We start from the raw sequence: 14,902 nt of genomic DNA, 5'->3' as shown, positions 1-14,902 counted from the left end.
ATTAATTGGGATATGTTTTCTATCTTGGACAGAAACTTTCTGTGGCAATTGGTTTGCAGACGTCATAGGGAGTTCAGATGCTTAATTATGTAGTTATTTCCTTTCAATTATTGACATTGATCCGTTCCCACGTTTGTTTGAGTTTTTTTGTTGATCTGCTATGTTGTATGATTTATTATAAATTTCTTGTTGTAAAAAACTATTTTTTTCTGTTAATAATTTATTATGTAGATACTCTCATATTCTCTGGATACTCTTAAAGCAATTTTTTCTGATATATCTTATCGAAATTTAGAGTATTATTCCATACAATCATTTTGTGTGCCTCATCAATAAAAAAATTATCTGAAGGTATGTTCTCACACACTGCGTCTTTTCGACTCGCAGAAGGTCCGATACAGGACTGATGAAAAAACTTGAAACATTTCCAACACTGGACATAATCCAACATAATACTACATTACTAAAACAATTTTAGCTGTTTTGATCGAATTTCTCTATCTTCATTCATCGCCTTTTATATAAGTCTTCCGCAGGGTATGCCCCAGAAAGAGTTTATGAATTCAGTCGTCAATTGATGCTAATTCATTCAAGTAAAATAAACATAATATAGAACGTAATTTTGTTCGTTTACCTTCGGGCGTTCTCCGTTAGAGCGTTATTCTACATTATCATTAACTAGAAAATTCTCTGCGACCAAAGGGAATGGTCTTTCTCATGCAATCAGCCCTTCCAGTTCTATTTATTAACCCCATTAGAAAACTCGTTCTCACAATAGAGAATTAGTTTAATGATTATAGTTGAAGGGTTGTTCGCACCATCAGAAATAGAGTTAGTGTGGTATTTTAATTAAAGTTTCAACAATCTGCATTCAGGACCGTCACAAGGTGGTAGGCAGGATAGACAGTCGCCTAGGGCGCCAAAATTCAGGAGCGATATCTCCAACTTAAATTAATAAATTTATTTATCTAACGTTTAACATCTCATATTTCCGTAAATTTTGGGAGAAATTTGTTTGGCGAGAAGATTTCCCAAGTATATAATTGCATATAAGTTTTCGCATCTCAGAGATCATGAATACAAATAATAATAACGATATTGCTTACTCTGTTGTAAAAATACTTTTCATAATGACTTGAGAATGGCTGCAAACAATTGCCGAAACGTCGTCTTTGCTGCATAAAAATAAAGAGTATTTCACTGGAATAAATTTACCCTATACCCAATAACTCAATATATAATAATTCAGTGAATAATGGCGAAAGAGGAGTTATGAGAATCAGGGAGTATTATTTAGGATTTTTTCCTTCAGGTAAAACGGCTGCTCACTTTCAAAAAGTACTCTATCTCTTGGTTCAACCAACTATCCTGTTTTGTCGTACTATAACCTGAATGTTCAACTACGATCACAGGACTTCTTTTTATATAATAACTGGAATTTTATTCCCTACGACTCTACTACAATTTCTCCAATTTTCTACTGTTGTTCATTTGGGAGATGTAACTACGAGTGGCTTGACATGTTTATACAGGGTGATGAAAAAGAAAAAGAAGTACGATTTATTATATTTATTTATGCAGGGTGATTCAACGCGATGGCCTGTTAGACGTTTATGGAAAACAAATCATATAATTTTGTGTTGAAAATTTGCATATTGGGATTCGGGAAAATAATTTTTTTCGGAAAAACTTTTTTCATTTTCGATTCTTCAAATATGTATTATTATAAGACTGTTTGCAGTTAAGACCAAAAATGTTCAGTGTTAAGCATAAGAGCACGAACTTTGACAACTCCAATTCATCAAAACTCAAGATTTTCAATTTAAAACCTATATATTTTTTATTTCAGTCGATTCTACGTCAAGAAAGAGCGGGGGTTACTTAAGCAAATACTATTCCTGAAATGAATGTCTCCCCGAAAATTCATGATTACTTTTTTCTTCAGGTATCAAGATGATCGAAGAGCTCATGAGGGCCAAAAATGGAAACTTCCTCCACAAGGCCAACCTATCAGTTTATTTGCTGGTGGAGCAATAAATAGGACCATTATCATGCCACAGGACGATAGTAAGTATATTTGATACATCTGAAAGGAATCTCTTTTTTCGACTATCGAAATTTCAATATCTTTAGCCGCTAACAGAAAGAAAGTCTCAATTGCAGAATGTTAGTACTCAATACATGCATAACCTCATCTGTTCACGCTACTGTAGTTATCGCACCTCGTTGAATTTAAATACAGTTCATACTAAGTATCAAACCTTCCTCGCTTCGACTGGATTAATTTCTCAACCCAACAGCACTTTTTATATTGGCGAATTATTTCCAACCATCATAAATTTCAAATTATTACAATAATTACTACGATTAGTAATTATGAAATATATGAAACCATTCGATTGCTGCAGTTGGAGGCTATAACTGCACATAATGCTAGGGAATAATTTATCTCATTTTCCATTGCTGCCAGTAGTTCCCAATCTGGCATTTCGAATGTTTTTGCATTGTTCTGCAAATATTTACCCCAATGTCTATTTCGTTCTGTAAATAGGGATACGTTAATTATGAATCGGTTGGAAGGAAAGATATGCTTTAATGTTACGATAATTTCGGAAATATATCCATGAATTCAACTAGGTATACTGATTTCAAAACAGTGATTTAACATTCAGAGCTTTTGGGAATTCGTGAAATGCAGAGGCGTAATGATATAGTAGAGGGCCTGGGATGGCTATGGATGAGAGGTCCCTTAGATTTATTCATTAATTAGTTTTTTCAATAACACTCCAACAGTTTCGATAACAAATGTAAAATTCAAACAATGAAAAAAAAGGCTGAGAGTTAAAAATTCCTTCACCGAACGGTGCTCGTTTTTAGTTCAATTCGTTCGACGGCAGTAATTGACGCGATGAGCATTCACTCGATGCGGTGAACGCTTCGAGTTCGACCATATTGCGCTCGACTCGAGTTGAGAATGATACTACCTATCACCGTTAATTCGAAAAAATTTCAACTAGTATAAAAAATTCGAAATCAGAATATACAGGGTGTTCCTAAATTGAACGTACAAACAAAAAGGGGAGATTCCTTAAGTGAGATTAGGAAAAAAAAGTCCCATAAACATGGGGTCGCAAACGTTTCGTTTTCGAGATACAGAGTGTTGAAGTTTGAATTTTTTTCAAGTTTTTTTCTCATAGTATCTACACTTCACAAGATATTCAACTGAAATTCGGCATAGATATTACATTTGAGAGTTCTCACCACGTGACATGGCAATTTTGATAGAAGATCTACAGGGTGATATTTTTTCTGGAACACTGCTACCTGTTCTTCTGCAGAACTTTTTTTTTAGTGAGCAACTGTTAATTTGAAAAAATGTAAAAAGGAGCTTTGTTTTTATACTAAACTTTTCGGTCTCTTGTAGTTTTGTCGTATCTACCAACGATTTCGAGAAAAAAAATTTTGAACGATTCTCTCGAAATCCTCGTGAAAATCCGAATTATGATGGAAAGGCCACTTTGTAAGCTGTGGTGAATAAATTCAGTGTCAGTTTTTATGGAAATTTTCCTGATCTGTTGCGATGATTCATAAAGATTCGATAAACTCGTATAATCAACACAAAAAATGTATTACAACAAGAAACACTCTGTATCTCGAAAACGAAACGTTTGCGACCCCATGTTTATGGGACTTTTTATTCTTAAACTCACTTAAGGAATCTCCCCTTTTCGTTTGTACGTTCAATTTAGGAACACCCTGTATAGCTTTTCCTACTCCTAAAGAGGGCATAGATGACGTCAACCCAGTGAAATAAATGAAAATAGAAAAACCCAAAAAATATCTCTCGGTATCATTTCTGCCCGATAAGGGACTAGGTAATGAAGGATGCAAGTAAGCCCTTATCTATAGCCGTCCCTAATAAGGTCGGAATATTGAACTCACAAATTGTGTTCATATAAACTAATTAGGGTGTTTTTCTCAATTGCTTATTCATGAACGTTGTAAATTTGAAAAGGGATGAATGATTCATTTGTACTTCTTGGCCATTTGGGGGTCTATGTTGGTGCGTGGCCTGGATCGGGCTGCCCCCTCTACCGTACACCTCTGGTTATATGATTATTGAGTCATAGATATGGTTTTAGAAAAACATAATCCGATATACAGTGTGATCCAACGAAAACTCAACACCTCGATTTTCCGGTTTTAAAATGAAAATGTGAAAAACCACTCGGAAAAGTCATTTCTGATTCGAGGGGGAACAACTTTTCCGTTCTTTGGATCCCCTATCGGGGGTGAGTAAAACCCCTTGATTTCGAATTGGGATGATGAATGATTTGATACTTCATTTTGAAGATTCTTTCGAATTTTCTCTGATCCTGAAATTTCGCTTCAAAATTTCCATCGATAACGAAATGACAGGTAAAATAGTGGAAGAGTTCTTACTTCTATGATAGGTTCATTGAATGCTGGAAATGGGCCTCATTCACTTCCATGAAGTTTTGCTGAAAACGTTCACGAACGTTACTCAAGATTTCTGGTGTAATTTGACGGCATTCATTAATGATCCGAGTTCGCAAATAATCCTGTATCTTGGATTGCAGGTGACCCCATATAAAAGAGTCCAGTGGAGCCAGATCAAGTATTTTGGCTAGTCAGTCAATATGCACGATTTTTCCAATCCAGGCGCGAGGAAAATTTTCATCTTGTTAGAAAATGATCGTTTGATGGTCTTCTGCATTCTCTAATACTTGCACGAGGGCTCGATGAATAGCGGTCTCCAATAGATCTAAATAAATTTGGCCAGTGAGATTAACGATTATAAAAAAGGTCCAATTATGTGATTTCCATAAATACCTGCCCAAACATTCAGTTTTTGGGGACGCTGAATATGCATCTCATGAAATTATCTGGAATTTTCATCTGATCAATACCGACACTTATGCCGGTTTTCATTACCATTAAGGTAAAATAAACACTCGTTCGAAAAAACGATAACGAACATGTAGTTTGGATTACCGTTAATCATTGCGCTGATGACCACTGACAGAACTGGGGTCGGGGGTCGGGATCATCCCCATTCATTTATCGTATATCATAAGGATGGAATTTATGTTGTTTCGATATTCTCATGATTGTTGTGCGTGAAACACCATATACATGTGGGTTTTTTTTATATAGTTGCTAGGGGTTATATAAAGGCTGCCGGTACTTGACTATGATTTATTCACTCTATGTAAAGGGTGTTTTTTTTAGAGCTATAGAACTTCAAATTGCAATAAAACAACGATGGATCATTCGATTGACATGAATTTTATTTATACGCAAGATAATCTTGTGGCATTACATTTTAAATATGATTTATATACCTCGAAAAAAACACCCGTTACAATACTCAACGTCAATTGAATGTACAGCCACCGAACTTTCTTCTATCGAAGTTTAATCATTAATATTTCGTCTAATTATTCGACTAGATCCGTCTATATCTAACGTCGAATTGTTTAACTATATCCGTCTAATCTCTCACGTCGAATACCACTGTCGTTCATCTGTATCGTTGTCTTCAGTCTCAGTCTCGAGCATTTCTTTCCCTTACGTCTCCCTATATCGATAAATCTGCATGGTCCACCGTTCGATCGCGTAGTTTTTCTATCGTAACGCCAGTAGCGTATCATTCAGTTGGGTTGGTTAAGAATTCTGATCCCACATACATCGGAAAATTTCCTAGTACTCAAGGTCGGATCCATTGCTACATAACAGTCACGTCCCACGCTTCGTCTCTTTTAAGCACCCTCTTTTTGTTTCCGACTGAAGCAGAAGCGTCAAATTTGGCATCCAGTTGTTTGAATAAAGCCGCTGTTGTTTGATAATGGTTCGAAGTATTGATGATTATTAAAGAATAAAGATTCATTAATAAAAGGTTAATCACAACTATTTACAAAAACTCAATCGTTCTGATGACACCCTCATAAAAATTTTTGAAACCTGAACTCTACATTATTTTTTCTGTGTGGCCTATATGATTCTATCACGTAATGAATATTGTTTTCAGTCATTTTCAGAGTATACTGTGCGGACCACACCTATTGTACTTTAAGACTTCCTGTGGACACACCGGCGGAAACGATAAAATTAGTATCTGCTGACAAATTGAAAATGAGGGCGAATGATGATTTGCTCCTAGTTGAGGTCAAGTCTAACGGAGAAAGAGTTCTATTCAAAGACGAAGACATCAGTATTCCTACAGCTTTATCTATAAATGGAAGAATATTCGTATCACCCAAAGATCATTTGGATGCTCTGGTAAGGGATTTACTTTCAATTCAAATCCTTTGTTATGGAAGCACAATTTCCAAACAATATTTTGCATTATTATCACTTAAGGCGAATCTGGCAAAGGCAAACGGCGTCGGTAAGTATTGTACTTACCAACGCCATAATTTCAAAACTGACGTCAGCATAATAACACATTCTAGTTCACAAAAGTGAAGAATTAAAATTTTGATGAATTTATCATCTAACAAAATAAATCAGACACATTTAACGTAAACAAATACTTAGTAGGTACTTAGTGCAGTTATTCGTGTATAAGTGGTATAGGAATTCACTTCATCATCAATCATCATCATTCATCATCATACTGAAAAATATCACTTTCCTTTAAATGTCACTATCAACTTTTCAGTAATTGGGGGACATTTGTGAAAATGTAAGGGATCTTTAACCCTGGTACATCACACTTATTTTTTAAGACATGAACTCCACACTCGGGTCTCAGAAACCCCGAGCTATTTTATAGCAAAAAACAGAAAATTAGAAAATTTTATGGTTTTGGGGGAATATGTAAACCTAATAGGATGTGTAGAAAATAAAATCAATCATGTTTTATTATTTCATAATGGGGTATATTTGTGGAAACTAAAAAATATCAAGGAAAATAACATTCGAACATAAAAAATTTTTTTTTAAACAAATAAACATAAAATTCTTCCAATTGCTCGTAAATATAACTCTATGATCATGCTTCTAACAAAAAAATAATCTCTTTGATCAATAGCGCTCATAGGTATTGTTAGCCAGGTCTTCAATTTCTTGGATCTTGGTGTTCGCACTCACAGCATAGCTGGGCTCTATGCTCCATGCAGTATGGCCTGCGACACAAAGAACACACAAATTTGGTTTTTCTATCCTTCCCCTTCCCACAAAAGCAGCACCTAACTTTTTCGTCTTCATTTTCGCTCTGTTCACTGTTGCTGTCTGATAGTTGCTCTTCAACATGATCTTCATCAGACTCTTCCCCTCCAAACATATCATCACTTATCTCACTTTCAGTTTCATTTTCCCATAGATTGTCTGCCTCCCTCTGCAATTCTGCCTCAGTTAATGGATGACGATATTCCCTGATTTGTTGGCTAGTTGAAGCCATTGTGCTAAAACAAAACGTAAAACATAAGTTGAAATAAAACGAGCATAAACATCACACTTGGGTCTGGCGTACCCATGGTTAAATATTTGGCGTTATCTTACCTTTTTGGTTTCGCTCAAATGCGGCAAACGACCCGTATTCTAACTCGACAAACTTTAGACTGAATTTACAAGAAATGGCGACACAAATAAACCACTCATGCGCATGTCACATTGCAATGAATGCTGCTCTGGGTTTCTGAGACCCAAGTGTGCAGTTCCAGGGTTAAGAATGATTTATATTCAATGGTAAATTTAGTTTATTGTAAACCAATTTCAACATAAATCTCGTTATATTATATCAACGGATGAACTATAAACTTATAGCGTATTCGACTGGCTGCACCAGTTCGAATTAATTCGAGCTAATTATGTCATTTAGCACTACAAAAATTCGAATTAATTCGCAATGGTACAGTCAGTCGAATACGCTGTTAGATATCTAACATCTATCATATTTGAACCATAGAACTTAATTGAGGTATACACTATCAAAAACTTGACAAAATGAATTCATTTAAATCAATAATATGATCGTCCATAAAAGGCATCACGTGAAGAATGACCGACCAGCTACCAACATCAATTATTGATTGGTAAAGGATAAAAATATATAGGTAGATATGATTAGTAATTCCGAATGAACCTTTCAACTTTCAATATGAAAGAATAAATATTTCACAAAACTTCCATGATATTTTATGTCATAATGGGGATACCTACAAAGGACCAGGCACCTGAATGTTTGAAAAATGATTACCGGTTTATTTCAAATGTTAGTATGGTTTTTTGTAGACCTTCATGTCCTTAATGACAATACATGATCTGAAGACTCTGGTCAACGCTGGTTCCCAAGTCACAGGCGATGTTCTAAGTAGACATGAAGATAAAAGCTACAAATATAATTTTATCATAACTTTGAAACCAGGGAACATTGTTTAAATAGTTTTTTGCTACTTTGCAGCTAAAAAGGCTATTATTGATGGATCACTAAGGTTTTAAATTTTTTAGGGGTTATTATCGTCATAACTTATGAGTTATATTACTAGGAGGAAAATGTATATGCCCAACTATTTTGCTCATACAATATTTCATTTTTTTCAAGATTTATTATTTCTCTATTTTCATTGGAAAATTGAAAGCAAAAGAATATAATAACAGCATTTCTTGAAAGGCACACTGTCCAGCAAGTCCTGTTCTGAAGCATGATTCAGCCAGTATCGTCGGCTACAAAGCTGATATGGGTTACTTTGTCTCTTTTTGATAATTTATTATTGAACTCAACTCAAAGGTCTTACCAGGGCCGGTGTTAGGGGTGAAACAGTGAAGCGACCGTTCCAGGCGCCTCAATTTGATTGGCGGCAATTCGGACCAGTTTACTGGTCGCCTTTTCATATTTCAAACACAATTTTTAAGCATGGGGTTTTTCCGTTCCGCTGTGTTTCTCAACATCATCTGCGATAAAAATCTTCAAACCACCTTTACTAAGCCGCGAGTTCATTCACGATTCACGAGACGAACAAACCATCAACTATGGATAAAATACAGGCCAAGTCATTAAATCGATGAAGACGAAATCGAAGATCCAGTTGAAGGTGTTTACTGCACATGTAAAACAGGAGCCAGTAAGTTGGGAATCTACGATCATATCGCAAGCATTTTATGGTTTCTAGGATAAGCGCGTCATCAACTGAACACGAAATATCCTAGCAATGCCTTGCTGAAAAATGTTCAAGATGTCGATTGACGAAACACATTGCAAGACCTTCAAGTTTATGGCAATAATAAATGATCAAAAAGGAACAAAGTTACCCACATCAATTTTATATCCGACGATATTGGCTGAAACCCGCTTCAAAGCTGGGAGAATCTGGATAGTGTGCCTTTTAAGAATGCTGTGATTATGTTATTTTGCCTTCAATATTCCAATAAAATAACGGAATAATAAACGAATATTAAATGTAAAACATTGTATGTGCAAAACAGCTATGGAGTAACGTTTTCCGTCTAGTCATGTAACTCATTAGTAAAAACAAGTATTCCTGATCAAAAAAACCTTCGCGATCAATGAAAGATAGCCCTTTCAACTACAAAGTAGCAAAAAAACTATTCAAATATATTACTTGGTTCAAAAGTTATGCTAGAAAGATAAATAGATAACTGACATTTATTGCGGAGCAACTGGCCATCGACCTTGGGTTCTTCATCCTGTTCTTTCAGATACATTATTTTTACATTTCTGGTAATGATAAAAAAATGTATATACATATATAATTTTCATGTTAAATTGTAAATATATCGAATAAGGTCTGTATTGGGTGTTTTCTTGAGGAACTGTAGTTGTTATCGTCTTGGTGGAGGACTAATACATCGTCTTATTTTCTGAGTTTTTCTGTTTAATCGTTTATTCAATCTGAATCTTAATGTTTCAATCTTGGTGCTTGAATAGAGTTAGACGTTTGGTGGATTGTGGAGTATATTATTCGGGTGCCTCATTCTTGTAATGGCTCTAAGCGCTGTTGTTTCTGCTGTTTCTATATTTCTCAATGCTGGTCTTTTACAGTTGTTGTATATTGGGTATGCATACTCTAGTATTGGGCGGCAAATTGTATTGTAAATTTTTGCTACGGTGTTAGTGTTGATACTTTGCTTCTGGTAGGCTTATTTGATGAAATGTTTTGCCCTATAAATAACCTTTTTTTTTCATGTTCTTAGTGTGCACATTAAAATTCAATTCATTATCAATTTGTACTCCCAAGTAGTTTATAGGAGACGCTGGATGGATAGACCATCGAGTTGTGAAAAGGTGACGGTCTTGAAATTCACGATTTTTCAAACCAATTATGAATGTTTTCCAGCAAATCCTGTGGTTAAATTATGATAATATTACATCCACATGGGTATTGCCATAAATTCTAAATTATAACAATATTTAATTCGGCACTCGGCCTAATTTTTACCGAGCACCCAAATGAAGATTGAAGATTGTTAGATAATATTACATGTGTAACTTTTATCGCTATGTCTACTTTGAACATCCTGTAACTTGGAACTAGCGTTGACCAGACTCTTCCGATCAACTTTTCTTATTCTTATTAAGGGCATAAAGGTCTACAAAAAAATACTCACATTTGAAATTAACCGGTAGGTAACTATTTTTCGTACATTCAGGTGCCTAGTCCTTTTGATTCGAGTAATGCATGTTCATTAATAGATTCCAAAATGAAAATTAATTCCTTTCTTTTGAAAAATTTCAAGAAAATTGGTTTTTGACCAGTTTAGTATTTCCGGATCATACCCTTACAAATTGATCAAGTTATATCAAATATTAAGTTATGGGGTCTTGTCCGACATTTGATTTTATTATTGTACACATAGACAGATGCTTTTGTAAGAAACTTACCTATTTTCAATATAACTTTTTCCTTAAATCATTTATGTATCTCTTCACTAATTTGAAAGTGATGATGAATTTACGTATCTAAATTGACTATAAGATTTATTCATTTATTAATAACTTCTATAGTCATTAATTATCATTTCTACAGCAATTTCTGAAACAATTATAAAAAACTATGATATTGATGTTATCTTCTCACAAATAACTTTTTTTTTCTATAATTTTGATATACTTTTCCTGATACACAGACCTGTTTATCAGAGCAAGAGGAACCAACGCAAGGAATTGAAGCAGATTTAGAATTATTTAGTACCAAGGAATTAGCTTACCACATGACTCTATTCGATTGGGGCCTTTTTTGGTAAGTTTGTAAAACAATTTTTTTCTCGTTGGAACAAAATATTTCTACTGAGCTTTTTAATCACCACGTAATAATCATGTTCAGGTAACAATTTGAGGCTTAAGCCCCATATTTATGTTCATCAAAAGGATGCTCATATTATGTATATCGGAACCTTCATATAGGTCACACAACGGTCGAGAAGTTCTTAGTAGCATAACATATAGGTTTCTTATTTCAAATCTCAAAATGTATACAGGGTGATTTATCAGCTCACCGACAAATTTTGTCATATGAAACGTCATGTAATTTTAAAACAACAACATTATGGGAAATGTCTAAATTCAATTATTTAAGGGAATAAATGGCTTCAAAAGTTCCATTTATGTCTATTGATATGATTCATTATTAGCAAAAAGTATACTCAGAAACAACCGTAACTTTTTTGTAATTCAAGCCACCCTGTATCTCTAACGATTTTCGATATCCCTGTAGTGCCCCTCTGAATAGTTCTAACCCTTTATATTGAAATCGAACATAAGGTCCTATAATGTTTTTTTGTTAAAATTATATGTCCATTCATATGGCAAAGTTTGCCGGTCAGCTACTAAATCCCCCCTCATATCAAATTATCTGATAAAACGTAGTCTTTTTTTTATTGCATCAGAATCGGAATGGAATTTTGCGAGTATATTAATGGTTTTTCTTTATAACAACCATTTCAAGCATAACTTTCTCATCACCGTCAAAGAAAATTCAAGCAAAATATTGTAAAAATATTGCAAAAATCTCCGACCGAGTTGAATGTTCGTGTCAATAAAGAATAATAATTCCAAGATAAATTTAAAATTTGATGTTGATAACGATATAAAGTTAGAAAATTCAAGTGGAATATAGATACAAAATTAGGAAACCACTAACGTGAAGTGTGATGCTCTAATTGCACCCTTGGAGACCATAGGTATACCTATATACACAGTTATGTGGACAGAAGGGCAATTGACGCATAAGTGAACGAACGTTCACAAACACCCAACTTTAAGTTAGAGCTTTCTAGTACTTTCATCACTCTTCCATTACTCATAGCCATTCTTTGAGCTATTTATGAATTCGAAAAATAGGCTTTCTAACAGAAAAAAGTATTTTCTCTGCAGCACATTAGATTGGATTTTTATTTTTTATCGGAAAATTAATAGGTTTTAATTTTTTCAACACAGGTGTTTACATGAATACGAGCTCGTCTACCATACTTTTGGTCGACATCATTTTGGACAAATTACTGCTAACTTGGACGTCTTTCTACGTAGATTCAACGAAATTCAATTCTGGGTAGTGACCGAGATATGTATGACTCCTAATCTCAGCAAACGTGTGGCACAATTAAGAAAGTTCATAAAACTAGCTGCTTAGTAAGTATTTCTATTTATATACTCCTATTGAATAATATATTCATTATTCAATTGCTTTTGAGCAATTAATAGTACCACTACCAATTAACAAACAGCGTGAGTTATATTAACTCACTATAATAAATCGCAAAAGATGGATATGTGCTTCTATACTTCTCTGCTTCTATTCGATTGGCCGAAAAGGAACATTCCATTTATTTTATTGAGGGGAGGAATTTCTGAGGGAATGTCATTTTAATAATTTTGGTTTTCAAATTAAGTTGATATCTAATTATTCCGAATATTTTGCTGACAACGATTGATTCAGATAGTGAAGATGAAATATTACATATATTTCCAAAAGACAAGCAGCTATAATGCTACCATACAGAATTATCTGCCTGAAAAAAATATAAAGGAGTTTACAAAATTTTCAAGATTGGTGTAGCAGTAAGAACATTAAGTCATCGTTTACGGGGAATGTTTTTGGTATATTTTAGTGAACTTAGCACTGAATTTAAACCATCGTCTCTATGGTCTTTCCACTCCATGCTAAGAAGCACACTCTACATGAATAATGGAATCAATATAGAGAATTTAAAATTACGTAATTTCTTAAACGTCAATCACTGAAACTAAAAAGGCAAAAATTTTTACTGGTTAGTCAAAATTTACAATTAATTTTATCAAACAGACAAACAGAAATTAAGAATATCACAGTTGCTAATAACGAAGAGATGAAAGTTGAATGTTTGGGCAATGTCAACATTTCAACAGTAGCAGGTAGACAAAATTTCGATATTGTCGTTCATGACGTTCTATATGCCTGAAAACTGTATACGAACCTTTTGTCAGTGTCTCAGCTCACTAAAAAAGGAAACAAAGTGGTATTTGGTGATAATGGTTGTTAAATTTACAACCGTTATGGAGAACTTATTTCAACAGCTAACCTAGTCGATAATATGTACAGGTTAAACTTGTATAGACCTGAGGAATCTTTCACAGCCGCAGCCGTTTCAGGTGACATATCTTTGTTCTCGGCCACAATTACTGCATCGTCAGCAGCATAGCAGATTATCTTCATCTCACCAGTTGTTAGTTTGTAACCCCTTGCCGTCTTCAGTTCGTCTGTAATTTATAATATCGTCCATTATGAGGTTAAACAATTGGGGACTCGAATAATCTCCCAACCTTATTCTTGTCAATGTCGGTATTTCTTTTGAGAGACCGTTCTTCGTCACTATTTTCGTAGATGTTTCGTGTTTTAGTACCTTTATAACGATATCACTTCATGTTTGTTCTTTATAGCTCAAAGGGGTTCTGAGATCCCCTCACTAGAAAATCAATTTGGGACACCCGATACATGTGTTTCAAAATGAATGGCACATTTTCGGGCTCGATTTTTGAGAGAATTAATTTGGTGAAAACCGCATCCTTATAAGTTCAATTGTTTTCAAGATATAAGAGCAAATTGGTCTGTCTGTTAGTTTTCTTTTATAATATAAGGAGAAGACTGATAGTACGCATATATTATGTGCGTATCTACCTTATATTCCGTATACCTAGGCAAATAAGGCACTGCTTGATATGCCCCGACCATTTTGCTCCACCTGTGGTTATTAAAATCAAACTACGTTTTATGTAATTTTGAGCAATAAGTGTTAGTATAAATCGCAGAATTATAAGATGCTTAATCAGCTTTCACCCAGATGATTTCTTACCATTACCAAAGAAAATTGAAAAACGCTAGTAAAAACACCTTTTGATAGATTTATGTCTACTTGATTTTTCAGATGGCGCGTACATCGTTTATATTTGACATTTCTCATGATTCTTGACTTTTTCTCTTTCCATACGTCATAATGTGCTCGGCTAATCACCATCTACACAAATCACAGTTTCTCAAAACAATCAAAAACTCATTTAAACTTCTCAATTCTCATTCTTCAAACTCCAAATTCTTGAAAAACACATCATCATGACATTTGAAATTTCGGAGTAAAATGAACGAAACAATGAACTTCTGATTTAGCGCCCCCTATCGAAAGCACCAAAAGCAAAAAGGAAAAGTAGACATCTCGACATAACGACCATTTTGGAACCCTGATTCTCGATGCTCGTGACTCTGATTAGATTAATAGCCGTTTGTCATTATATTCGAATAATTTTATTATAAATTCGATATAAACTGAATTGTGATTTCTTTTGAAACTTTGCAATTTCTCGAATCTTCTTCTTCTTCCAATGCATATCCACTAATGGATGTTTGCGATAACATTTTCCATCGCTTCTCTATTTCTTGCGGTATGT

At 34.4% G+C, this 14,902-nt stretch overlaps 1 protein-coding gene across 14 annotated transcripts in view; it reads left to right on the top strand.

The window, feature by feature from the left end:
• LOC123679837 (rap guanine nucleotide exchange factor 4) overlaps positions 1-14,902 on the top strand; it is a 697,170-nt gene that overhangs the window by 375,994 nt on the left and 306,274 nt on the right. For all 14 annotated transcript variants that reach the window (XR_006747440.1, XR_006747443.1, XR_006747444.1 and 11 more), the window contains 4 exons: positions 1,946-2,067; positions 6,053-6,303; positions 11,113-11,225; positions 12,422-12,613. Coding sequence is in view for 7 of the 14 variants with exons in the window: in XM_045617360.1 (XP_045473316.1) it covers positions 1,946-2,067; positions 6,053-6,303; positions 11,113-11,225; positions 12,422-12,613 (678 nt within the window). In the remaining 7 variants the exon portion in view is untranslated. The remainder of the gene's footprint in view (positions 1-1,945; positions 2,068-6,052; positions 6,304-11,112; positions 11,226-12,421; positions 12,614-14,902) is intronic.

This window comes from Harmonia axyridis, chromosome 5, assembly GCF_914767665.1.
Source record: "Harmonia axyridis chromosome 5, icHarAxyr1.1, whole genome shotgun sequence".
Taxonomy (NCBI): Eukaryota; Metazoa; Arthropoda; class Insecta; order Coleoptera; family Coccinellidae; genus Harmonia; species Harmonia axyridis.
Note: the sequence above shows the minus strand (reverse complement) of the source record. Positions and strands in the feature narration are given on the sequence as shown.